The following is a 12,365-nucleotide window of genomic DNA, read 5'->3' on the forward strand; positions in this document are numbered from 1 at the left end:
TAGTGCTCAGTTCTGGTTGTGGAAACTTCAGAGGAGATGAGTTGCAACAGAGGCTTACCAGGTTGCTGTTTGGATTGGAGAACATGTCTTAAGAGGATGCTTTTTCTTTGAAAAGGAGAAGGATGAGAGATGACTTGATAGAGCTATACCGGATAATGAGCGGCATGGTTGAATGTATGGCCAAAGATTCCCCCCCAGTGTGGAAATGGCTAATACAAGGCATAACTTTAAGCTAGTGGGGGGGAATATCAAGTAGTTTTTTTCTTTTACTCACTGGTTAGGTGTGTGGAATGCATTGCCAGGGTGGTGGTAGAAACAGATACTTAAGGGACTTGAAGAGAATTTTTAATTGGCATATGGATGATGGAAAAATGGAGAGTTAAGTAGAAGGAAAAAGTTAGATTGATTTCAGAGTGCGTTAAAAGTCAGCACAACATCATGAGCTGAAGGGCCTGTACTGTGCTGTAATGTTCTCTAAGAGTACGTGCTTCAGGTAAAATGGTTTATTGATACTATAATTTTGAGTCTTTAGTTCTTTTAAGTCGGTGTATATGATCTACCAATCAATCTCTGGTATTAGGATCTAAAATACATAGTTGTAAAGCTTAAAGGTAACGCTTTGCTGTTGTTTTTAAAATATTGTGTTTCAGCATTCTTAACTTCAGGTGCTGCACTTCCTCCCAATATGCTCTACTAATGTAGTGCTGAAAATGTAGTTAAGGGGTTTTGTTATTATAAATAGTTTGCAAACCAAGAACATGTTTTATGCATGAGCTAACCTCTGATTATTTATTCTATTCATTGTGAAGGGAGTTTAAGTTTGTGATGGGAGTTTAACTAATGGGAAATTAATCACAGCTTTGAGTAATTAATTGTACCTGCTATATGTAGGTGGTAAAGCAATGTTGTGGAACGGATGGTGTGGAAGCCAATTACATCAAAACAGAAATCCTTCCTCCATTTTTCAAGCACTTCTGGCAGCATCGAATGGCTTTGGACAGGAGAAACTACAGACAGGTAAAATAGTTTGTTTTGTTGCAGGTATTCAGTAGAGTTTAGGATAACATATACCAGATTTAAATGTACTGAGACCACTGATGAAGAAAGGCATGATATAAAAGTTAGTGCAGGTACTCCAGAGGGAAAGATATAATACATAGAGATAAGGAAAAAGGTACACTAGAAAAACACAGATGAACTAGCAAACAAGAGAAAATCCGCAGGCACTGGAAATCCTAGCAACACCCACACAATGCTGAAGGAACTCAGCAGTCCAGGCAGCATCTATAGGGGGACAAAAGTACAGTCGACGTTTCGGGCCGGAACCCTTTGGCAGGCCTGTAGAAAAAAGATGAATAGATTTAAAAGGTGGGGGGAGAGGAGAGAGAAAGGTGATAGGTGAAACTGGGAGGGGGAGGAATGAAGTAAAAACCTGGGAAGTTGATTGTTGAATGAGATTACATGTCTGAAGCAGGGGGAGTGTGAAAGGAGAGGGCAGAAGGCCATGGAAGAAAGAAAAATGGGGAGGAGCCACCAGAGGGAGGCAGGCAAGGAGATGAAGGGAAAAAGAGATGGGTAATGTTGAAGAGGCAGTGGGGGGGCGGCATTAGCAGAAACTTGAGAAATCGATGTTCATGCCATCAAATTGGAGGTTACCCGGACAGAATATATAGTGGTGTTCCTCCAACCTGAGTGTGACCTCATTGCGACAGTAGAGGAGGCCATGGATTGACATATCAGAATGGGAATGGGAAGTAGAATTAAAATGGTTGGCTACTGGGATATCCTGCATCTCCTGGCAGACAGAGCATAGGTGCTTGGTGAAGTGGTTTCCCAATCTTCGTCAGGTCTCACTGCTATACAGGAGGCCACACTGGGTGCACCAGATGCAGTATATGACCCTAACAGATTGTGGCCTCACCTGGAAGGACTGTTTGGGGCCCTGAATAGTAGTGAGCGAGGTGGTGGTGGGGCAGGTGAGCACTTGTTCCACTCGCAAGCATAAGTGCCAGGAGGGAGATCAGTAGGAAGGGATGAATGGAAAAGGGAGTCAAGTAGGGAGCAATCCCTGCAAGAAGTGTGGAGGAAAAGATGTGCTTGGTGGTGGGATCCCGTTGGAGATGGCTGAAGTTCCTGAGAATTAAATGCTGGATGCAGAGAATGGTGGGGTGGTAGGCAAGGACAAGAAGAACCCTATCCCTGGTAGGGTGGCGGGAGGAAGGGGTAAGAGTAGAGGTGCGTGAAATGGAAGAGATGCGGTTGAGGGCAGCATTGATGGCGGAATACGGAAGCTCCTTTCTTTGAAAAAGTAGAGCATTTCCCTCATTCTGGAATGAAAAGCTTCATGCTGAGAGCAGATGCAGCAGAGACAGAGGAACTGAGAGAAGGGGATGGCACTTTTACAAGTAACAGGGTGGGATGAGGTATAGTCCAGGTAGCTGTGAGAGTCAGTGGGTTGATAATAGACATCAGTAGATAAGCTGTCTCCAGAAGTCGACAGTGAGATTGAGAAAGGGGAGGTAGGTGTCAGAAATGGACCAGGTAAATTTGAGGGCAGGGTGGAAGTTGGAGGCGAACTTAATGAGTTGCACATGGGTGCAGAAAGCAGCACCAATGCAGTCGTCGATATAGCATAGGAAAGGTGGGGGGTAGACACGAGTGTAGGCTTGGAAAGTAGTTTGTTCCACATAGCTGACAAAAAGGTACGCGTAGCTGGGACACACAGGAGTGCCCATGGCTACCCCTTTTGTTTGAAGGAAGTGGGAGGAGCCAAATGGGAAATTATCAAGAGTGAGGACAAGTTCTGCTAGAGGAGGAGAGTGGTGGTGGAGGGGAAGAAGGAAGTGGAGAGCTTTGAGGCCTTACTGGTGGGGGATGGAGGTGTATAGGGACTGGACATCCATTGTGAAAATAAGATGATGGGGCCGAGGGAGCCTGAAATCATTGAAAAGATCTGGAGCGTGTAACATGTCACAGGTATAGGTAGGAAGGGATTGAACTTGGGGTGGGGGGGGGCGGGTTCAGGGGGTGTAAGTTAAAGGCATGGATACAAAGAGTAGATGTTCAATGTGGCTAAAGATGGGAAATGAGGCTCCATATACCCAGCGCCAGGATTGTTGCATACAATCAAGGTATGAGATACGAGCTCAGTGGGGCAGGAACAAGCTGAAACAATGGGTCTACCTGACCAAACGTGCAGATGTAAAAATGAGTAAGTTTTGCAGATAAGTAAATTCTGTGTGGGGTTAAGGATTTTTACGGGATGGACAAGAGTAAACATGGGCATTGACAGCAAATGACAAACATACCAAATAACTGCTATCATGCAATTCATATGGTACGATGTTTAAAATTTAAGTTCAGGTCATAGTGGCTGAAGGTGGAAAATGAGGTTCAACGTAGCCAGTGCCAGGATTGTTGGTCATTATTTATTTCATCAATTGGTCTTTGGAAGCAAATATGCAATTGCTAAGTTTACTATTGCCATCATATTGAAAGGGAGCAAAGTGGGTGGGAAGTAAATACTGTGAAGGAACAAGTTGGTAAACTTGATGAATAGGAATATAATTGATATGTTTTCTACTTTGATCAGTGTGAAGCTTTAAAGTTTTGTCAACAAATGCGAAAAAGTCAAGGAATACCTGGAAAATAAGAAACAATGGGTTCAGAGCATTATGATCTGTGTGTACTTGTGGACAAATCCTTAAGAGTAGCAATACAATTTTAAGAAGTCCACCAAAAATTTAAATGAACCATATTTTGAAAGGATATTGTGTCACTGAGAACAGAACATCAAGTTTATATCTTCAGGAAACAAAGCTATTGCAGGTTTCCCCCGCCATCCAAAGGTAGAGCGTTCCTATGAAACGGTTTGTAAGCCGGAATGTCGTAAAGCGAAGAAGCAATTACCATTTATTTATATGGGAAAAATTTGTGAGCGTTCGCAGACCCAAAAAATAACCTACCAAATTATGCCAAATAACACATAAAACCTAAAATAACAGTAACATATAGTAAAAGCAGGAATGATATAAATATACAGCCTATATAAAGTAGGAATACTTTTCTACAATCATTGCTGCGCTGTTCTCCGTAGTGAAAATCTCACGCAAGCGGCGTCGGCAGAAACACAGCGCAAGCGCTCTCGGCAGAAACACTCTCTCAAGTAACCTTTAAGCTATGAAGCTGCCAAATCATACCAAATAACACGTAAAAATACACAGCCGATATGAAGTAGAAATAATGTATGTACAGTGTAGTATCAGTTACCAGAATCGAGAATGGTGATGGTATGTTAGGCTGAGTTGTCGGGAGGTTGGGGTGGTGCAGTGGTCCCCAACCTCCGGGCAGCGAACCGCTATCGATCTGTGGAGAATGCAGCGGTAGTCGGGACACACCCAGCACATCTTTAAGAAAAAAGCCGAAATAGACAAGCTAATTAATTACATGCTGGGTGACACCTAATTTATTAGCATGTTTATTTCGGCTTCTTTCTTAAAAATGTGTTGGGTGCGTCCCGACTACCACTGCATTCTCCGTGGCAGTGTATCGGTCCGCAGCCAAGGGGTTGTGGTGGTGGGACATTGGGGTGTCATCTCTTTATCGTCTGTTTCCATCAGGGCAGGCAGATCATCATCTTCTATGTCTGCCTGCCTCGATGTCGAAGGTCGAGGTTTGTCGTCTGCTGTGGCTGATGTGGAAGGCTTGAAAAACGACAGTATGCTTGACTGCTTAGCCTTGCGCATTTTTCTATCATACAGTTCTTTGTAAGCACTCAAACCATCCTGCAAATATGCCCTAAACCATCGTACCCTTTCAAAATTAAAGTTGTACTTTTCTGCAATAATTGCAGCGAAAATCTCACACAATTGCTTCACGTTCAGTTCCTGGACGACATCACTTTCGGTCCTTTCGCTACAACATTCGGTTTCGATTGTTATCCTTTCATCTTCCAATTGCATCAGCTCTTCATCTATCAGTTCTTGGTCATGGGATGCCAAAACCTCTTCAACATCATCTTCGTCAACTTCCACAAGCCAAACTCAAACTCACTTTGTCCTTACTTCGTTCACCACGATCGAAACGCTTAATTATATCTAGTTTTACACTAAGTGTAACACCCTTACGAGCTCTTTTAGGCCTTTCCGATACCTTAGAACTTACCTTGCTAACGGCTGCTCACAGGCACGTGCTTTAGCAATGACGGCTAGAATGCAGTTCCGGGGGAGGAGCTTGGCTGCTCGGGGCGCGCGCTTTTTGTAGCAGTGAAAACGCCTTCTGTTCGCGAAAACAGGTAACTAATGTAGGTCTTTAGTAACAGCGAGGTTTCGTAAAGCGAACATTCGAAAAGTGGGGGACACCTGTATTTCATGCATTTTAGAGATTTGAGGATTGCTCATCAGACCAGTATTTACTGTCCATCTCTGTTTGTCCTTCAACAATTGCCACCACTTGAACAGTGCATTTTTTGTGAAAGCATCTTCACTTTTTCTGAATTAATCCCAGCAAAAATAAGCAATTGCTGCCATATTTCTGATTCAGGCTATTGTGACTTGGAAGGGAGCTGGTAGCTTGTGGTGTTTCCATAGTTTTGTTCCTGGCCTTTTTTAGTTAATTGAATCTTAAAATTTATAATATACTCACATTTTCTCCATGGTGAACTTAAGTTTTTTAATTTTGTGTCCCTTTGATCTGATTTATACATTAGAATATTTGTTCCAATTATGGAGACTATCCTTGTCTCCCAGTTCGGTTGTAGCAGAGCAAGGTTCAATTCTTAATACATTGTTGAGACACCACAATTTTAGAGGACAGTACTGATTTCTAACCTTTCAGAATTATTTGCTATCATCTATGTTAAAGGTAACAAATTTTCCATACTTGTGAATAACATTTCTGTATTTCTGTTCTTGACAGTTAGTAGATACCACTGTGGAACTTGCAAACAAGGTTGGAGCAGCTGAAATAATCTCCAGAATAGTTGATGATTTAAAAGATGAAGCTGAGCAATACAGAAAAATGGTGATGGAAACCATTGAAAAGATCATGGGTAATCTGGGAGCTGCAGATATTGATCATAAATTAGAAGAACAGCTCATTGATGGCATTCTGTATGCATTCCAGGAACAGACTACTGAGGTGTGTATTTACGTTTGGATTCACCTTTTGTCTAGTTCAAGTAAAAATGCTAACTGTCTTTTAAATTTCTGCTGCATCAGAGTTCTTTGGTATTTCAGTTTCCCTAATGTTAAAATGACATAAATTCACTCTGTGAATTTTATTTTGAGTAATTGTATGTAGTGTTTTGATACATTGTTTCCTTTTGTACATTTGCTCTAATATTGTTGATTTTTTTCCCCATAGGATTCTGTAATGTTAAATGGTTTTGGTACAGTGGTAAACGCATTGGGTAAGCGTGTAAAACCCTATTTACCACAGATTTGTGGCACAGTATTGTGGCGTCTAAACAATAAATCCGCCAAAGTGCGACAGCAAGCTGCAGACCTAATCTCTCGGATTGCGGTGGTTATGAAGACCTGTCAGGAGGTATGTGTGCTTTTCAGGACAGTGTTAGATTTTCAAAGCTACTACATTGTATTTAGTTTCAAATATATTTACTGTTTCTTGTTCAGGCCATGTGAGCTAATACCTTTTGTATTTTAGGAAAAACTGATGGGCCACTTGGGTGTTGTGCTATATGAATACCTGGGTGAAGAGTACCCTGAAGTACTAGGGAGTATTTTGGGAGCACTGAAAGCTATTGTAAATGTTATAGGTATGTCCATTATCTAAATTTGGAATGCTTATTTTCAATTAACCTGAAGAAATACTTAAAGAAAATTTCTGCCTTTCTAATATTACAGGTATGCATAAAATGACTCCACCCATTAAGGATCTGCTTCCACGTCTTACTCCAATTTTGAAAAACAGGCATGAAAAGGTTCAGGAGAACTGTATTGACCTGGTTGGGCGAATTGCAGATCGGTAATTAGCCAACTAAGTAAACTTTATTTTCTTTAGTTTTATTGAATGATTTTTTAAGTAGCAAACTGTAGTTTAGTTGGTACTTGATCAAACATGACTTGCAGTAAATGAGAATGAAAGGTAGATATGGTAACCTTAAAGAAATTTGGGGAAAATAGAGGAAAATCCAGGAAATGGGCACTTGCTGTTATTTGAAAAGTTGGCATTTTAAAATGGTGCAGTTGGAGTCAAAACTGGTTTGAGGTTGATATTAATACTGATCAAAAATTATACAGTGATGCATTTACAACTTGTTTCTGAATGTGTGTTCTTTATGCAGAGGTGCAGAGTATGTATCTGCTCGTGAATGGATGAGAATATGCTTTGAATTGTTAGAACTTTTAAAGGCACACAAAAAAGCTATCAGAAGAGCAACAGTAAACACCTTTGGCTACATTGCAAAAGCTATTGGGTAAGTTCAGTGAAGCAATTATAGTAGCAGTAGAATTGGTTGTCAGTGTTGTGCAAAGGGTATGTTTATTTTTCACTTAACTGTAAAAGGTGTTAAGTTGAATGATGTAAGACTGCTGTGCTCTTGCACAGAGGAAATCTTTGCTTTCCTAATGTTAAATAACTGAATTAGATTCCTATTGCATTCTAAAAGGAAATGTTTTCTCTACAATAAAAAAATGCAGTTTAAATTTCTAGTACTATTTGTCCAATAAAAAAGTCACTTTTAAAATGTTTCACTTGTTTACTTTCCTTTCAGTCCACATGATGTACTGGCCACGCTTTTGAATAATCTGAAGGTTCAAGAACGTCAGAACCGGGTCTGTACCACAGTAGCTATTGCTATTGTGGCAGAAACATGCTCTCCGTTCACAGTGCTTCCTGCTTTGATGAATGAGTATAGAGTTCCTGAGTTGAATGTGCAGAATGGTGTGCTTAAATCTCTCTCATTCTTATTTGAGTACATTGGTGAAATGGGAAAAGATTATATTTATGCAGTTACACCATTGCTTGAAGATGCTCTAATGGACAGGTGAGTTCAGTTGAATTCTGATAGCAGATATCATAACAGCCAATGACCAATGTTTCTTTTCCAATTCAGTTCAATACATGAATACTCAAGAATACAGCCAAACGAGACAGAGTAACTCCAGGGTCAAGGTGCAAAACACAGTACCAACAGTCTCACACAGCAGAAAGCGTACATAGCACGTATAAGGTAGAAAAATACAACCACTCAATAAAAGAAACCAAACTCGGGCCATGCATAACCACTGGAATTTGCAGATGACCATTGTTTTCTGTCAAGGAAATATTGTGGGGGTGGGGTGGGGGGTGCAGAGACAGCAGCACCGATGCCACATCATATTCCTCTCTCTCTCCCCCCCCCCCCCCCCCACTGCCTCTCACTGGCAGCTGTAAACAAGCAACACCATGGCTTGAGGTTTAGCCCTCACACATACAAGATAGCATATAGTAAAATACAATCATGCAAGATATACATGTATATAGTCCAGACCCCGAGTCCATTGTTCTGCCAAGCAAATGCTAGGGGTTGGGTAGGCACCAACTCCAGCCAGAATGCTGTGCCATGCCACCCCTGTTAGCGCATTCCAGCTCAGAGGTCTCTCTCAGCAGCTGTAAACAGACAACACTGCAGATGGGCACGGAACATATTTTAAGATCAAGTCATGGCAATATTTTTTATTGTTTTGTGTTTTGGTTATGAATAGAAAAATCAAATTTAGTTTCGTGTTTACTTTTTATTTTAAGTCACCAAGTCTTTTAATTATGAAACCTTACATATTCTAATGTCTTTTTCTGGCAAGCTGGTTGTGATTCTCTTCTACAGAGTCAGCTGGTTATACAGTCATGACTTCACCCAAATCAAAAAGATACAGTTAAAAGGCAGACTTATGAGGCTTTAGAGCAAAACTCATGGGGTGTCTCTTTTAGATGATATGAAACTGTTGGAAAGAAAAGTAAGAGAAGGACTTTAGTATCCTGATCAGTATTTCTCATTCACTCAACATTAAATTATCACATGTTGCCTGTTGGTATGGGGTAAAGAAAAGATTCAAGCTGTGAACATTCCATTGAAGCAAAAATTAATATTCGCTTTTGTGGGAAACTGAATCATGCTCTTGCTGTAGATTCGTTGTCCTATACGCCAATAATCACTGAGTTGCAAGTAAAATAATTTTGCACGAAACATGAAGTGATAGCATAGCGTTTCTGTCCATCCCAACAAGGAAAGAATTTTGTGTTTATTAAATATCTGAGAGGTACCAAACTGCGTTCTATATATTTGCTTTCAAAGGAAAATAAATATTGTAGAAATGTGACATATTTATATAGAGCCTTTTTACTACCAGAGTGCTCTAAAAGCAATGAAGTACTGAAGTTGTTCACACATAAATGAAGTAATGTTACTTCTGCCAGAAATTTTCCTGTAGAAGCTGACCCATTTATAGTCTGGTGCAGGCTCCTTTGCCATTTCTGGAAGGCAACTGGAGTATTTCACTTGGCTGTTGCTAAACTCATAAACTAAATTATTAATGGAAAATGGATCACCAGTAGCAATGTATAATACCTGTTTTCAATGAATTATGTCTCAAAACTTTGAAATATATACTTTAAAGAATTTTGCATTGGCAGAGAACAAGATTTTTTGTGGTATAAAATATAGTTTAAAAATAAGTAGTGGACTAATATGTAATTTTGTTTTGTCTTTACTCCAGAGACCTGGTTCACAGACAGACAGCTAGTGCAGTTGTGCAGCACATGTCCCTGGGGGTATATGGATTTGGGTGTGAAGATGCTTTGAATCACTTGTTAAATTATGTATGGCCCAATGTTTTTGAAACATCACCACATGTTATCCAGGCAGTAATGGGGGCATTGGAGGGTCTAAGGGTTGCATTAGGACCTTGCAGAATGCTACAATATTGCTTACAGGTAAGTTAAAATTTTGTCGTCATGTATTTGGATTAGATTTGATCTGGATGCAACATTGTTTTTCACAGGACTTCTAGCTAATGACTTTTAATTGTTGCAAGTCTTTTTGTCCTGATATTTTTGTAGAAATTTCCTTGCATGTCATCTCCAGTGTCACCAAGAAGGGTGCACGAGAGTGGCCAAGATAAAAGAATTTTCCCCTGCTCTTAGGAAGGTGTTCAACCTTTTCACAGTAAAACAGCTAAGGTTAACAATTTGTCCTTAGTGCAAGCATGCGTTCTACTAACCTCATTAGTATCAGATACTAATGTTGGTGTTAAAGTAATTCAAGTTGCGCTTTCCTGGCTTTCAATATGGCCCAGTGCTTTCCTTGTGTAGGGGAAAAATTTCACATAACTGAACGTTAATCGGCAACACACTTGGATTGTATGATCCATTTCGCCAATCTGATTTAATATTGCAATGATTTAACACTTCAATCCTTTCACTAAAGTTTCAATTATTGAACAGAGGAAAGCACGTTCCGAAAACCTTTTGGTTTTAAACAGTGTCTGTTTTATTTTAAGAGTTAGCATTTAATATTTTCTCAATGTTGAAGTCCTCATTGGTCTTCAGCAGCATAGTAAAGTTCTGCCTTTCTTCCTTTTTCAAAGGGCTTGTTCCATCCTGCCAGAAAAGTACGTGATGTCTACTGGAAGATCTACAACTCAATCTACATCGGTTCACAGGATGCCCTAATTGCACATTATCCAAGGATATTTAATGATGAAAAAAATACACATGTCCGCTATGAACTTGACTACATCTTGTAAAGCAAGTTATTCTTCACACTGTCTTTGTCTGCTATTTTGCTGCATTGTAATTGCCCTTGGTTACCCAAACTTTTGCTGTGCTTCAGATGTGACGTGATGACAGTCTGAAATAAAAACATTGATCATCTTGTTGGAACAGATTGTATAAGTAGTAAGTGGGTAGGGCTAGAAGTACTGTTTTGTTTTTAAATGGGATTTAAAGACTGTAAATTTAGTCCCATTACTTGTTAAATAGCCAAATCATATTGTGACCAGCAGGATGATGAATATTCAATTCACAATTCATTTGAATTTGTCTTTATTGAGATTTAGATTTCATTCCTTGTGTTGACAGGTTGTTTCTTAAAAAAATAAACAAAAATCTAAGTCCATTTTATATTTCTCAAGTTATTTTTGAGGTGCTTTTAAGAAAGTTTCAAATAAGGAACACATTATCTTCATTAACTTGTAGGGTTATTAAATTTCCCCAATTACCTTTACATGACCGAACGTACCTTTTCTACTTTTGCTAAAATATAGTATTCACTTTGCATGATCTTTTCTATAGTTTGTGACAAAGATCTTCAGGGATACCTTTGGGGATTATTATTTGCAGATGAACTGTCACTGCTTGATCAGGACAGATTACGATCCCAGGAATGAAGTGAGCAATTGGTCATTAAATTGACAAGCTGAATGAATTAATCAGCTTCTGACACCCATTTATCCCCAAACAAGGCATCCAAGACAAAGTTTGAATGGAAGGATCATGTCACTGTTAATGAAAGTATGAATATATGTACCATGATTGCTCATCCATAGAGCTAAAATGTGGAAAAACATGTAGCTTCTACAATAGAAACTCAGCATAAAGTCAAAATGAGCTATTTTGAGATAAATTTCTTTACTAGGTTTTACTCAATAACATTAACAGTGACATTTAAGAATTGCTTGATTCTTCCAAGTATATGGAGATGGGTTTATGACAGTGTTTTGCTGCCATTAAATCTCCAATTTATGTTGTAAATAATCTTCATTCTCTGTAGTAATATTTATAACACATTAAAATTAAAGCTACAACAGTATGAACTTTGGGATTAATGTTGTATGATTGGCTTTATCTTCCACTCTGACATTGTGAATTTTGACTGAAATTAATTTTGAAAACTTATGAATCCAGACAGCGTAATAAACATGTCACTTGTTGGTTATGTGGTCAGGTTCACCTATGATTTCATATTCTATAACTGGTAGGCTTGTACTTTTCTTTAAATAAGTCACTTGCAGGTACACTTGGTGTTGTAATAAATATGTCTCTCTTTATGTTGCCTCCTGGTGCTTTATTATTAGACCAAGCATTATAAAGGATTTCTTTAAAATGTCAGAATGATTTTTTGAAAAAATATAAATCTAGTGTTATGTACTTGTGCTTGAGTCATTACTTTTTATTTCTAAAGGGGTATAAACTAATATTCAAATTTTCTACTATCTTTAAAAATGTTTTGACATGTGAAGTTTTTTTATGAATAATCCTGTATCTCCAAATCATTTATTTGGAGATGCAGCACGTTAACTGACCTTTCCGGCTCAATGAGTCTGTGCTGCCCAATTTTATGACCAGCAGTATGATGAATATTCAGTTCA

The 12,365-nt window shown here is 39.1% G+C and overlaps 1 protein-coding gene across 2 annotated transcripts in view; it reads left to right on the forward strand.

Annotated features, from left to right (window-relative positions):
• Nucleotides 1-12,044, forward strand: part of sf3b1 (splicing factor 3b, subunit 1) — a 37,509-nt gene extending 25,465 nt beyond the window's left edge. For both annotated transcript variants that reach the window (XM_072261616.1, XM_072261617.1), the window contains 9 exons: nucleotides 892-1,017; nucleotides 5,917-6,138; nucleotides 6,364-6,546; nucleotides 6,664-6,775; nucleotides 6,864-6,984; nucleotides 7,304-7,435; nucleotides 7,733-8,005; nucleotides 9,714-9,930; nucleotides 10,584-12,044. In XM_072261616.1, coding sequence (XP_072117717.1) covers nucleotides 892-1,017; nucleotides 5,917-6,138; nucleotides 6,364-6,546; nucleotides 6,664-6,775; nucleotides 6,864-6,984; nucleotides 7,304-7,435; nucleotides 7,733-8,005; nucleotides 9,714-9,930; nucleotides 10,584-10,742 — 1,545 coding nt within the window. In that variant the 3' untranslated portion in view covers nucleotides 10,743-12,044. The remainder of the gene's footprint in view (nucleotides 1-891; nucleotides 1,018-5,916; nucleotides 6,139-6,363; nucleotides 6,547-6,663; nucleotides 6,776-6,863; nucleotides 6,985-7,303; nucleotides 7,436-7,732; nucleotides 8,006-9,713; nucleotides 9,931-10,583) is intronic.
• The last annotated feature ends 321 nt before the right edge of the window (nucleotides 12,045-12,365 follow it).

Source organism: Mobula birostris, chromosome 6, assembly GCF_030028105.1.
Source record: "Mobula birostris isolate sMobBir1 chromosome 6, sMobBir1.hap1, whole genome shotgun sequence".
NCBI classification, from domain to species: domain Eukaryota; kingdom Metazoa; phylum Chordata; class Chondrichthyes; order Myliobatiformes; family Myliobatidae; genus Mobula; species Mobula birostris.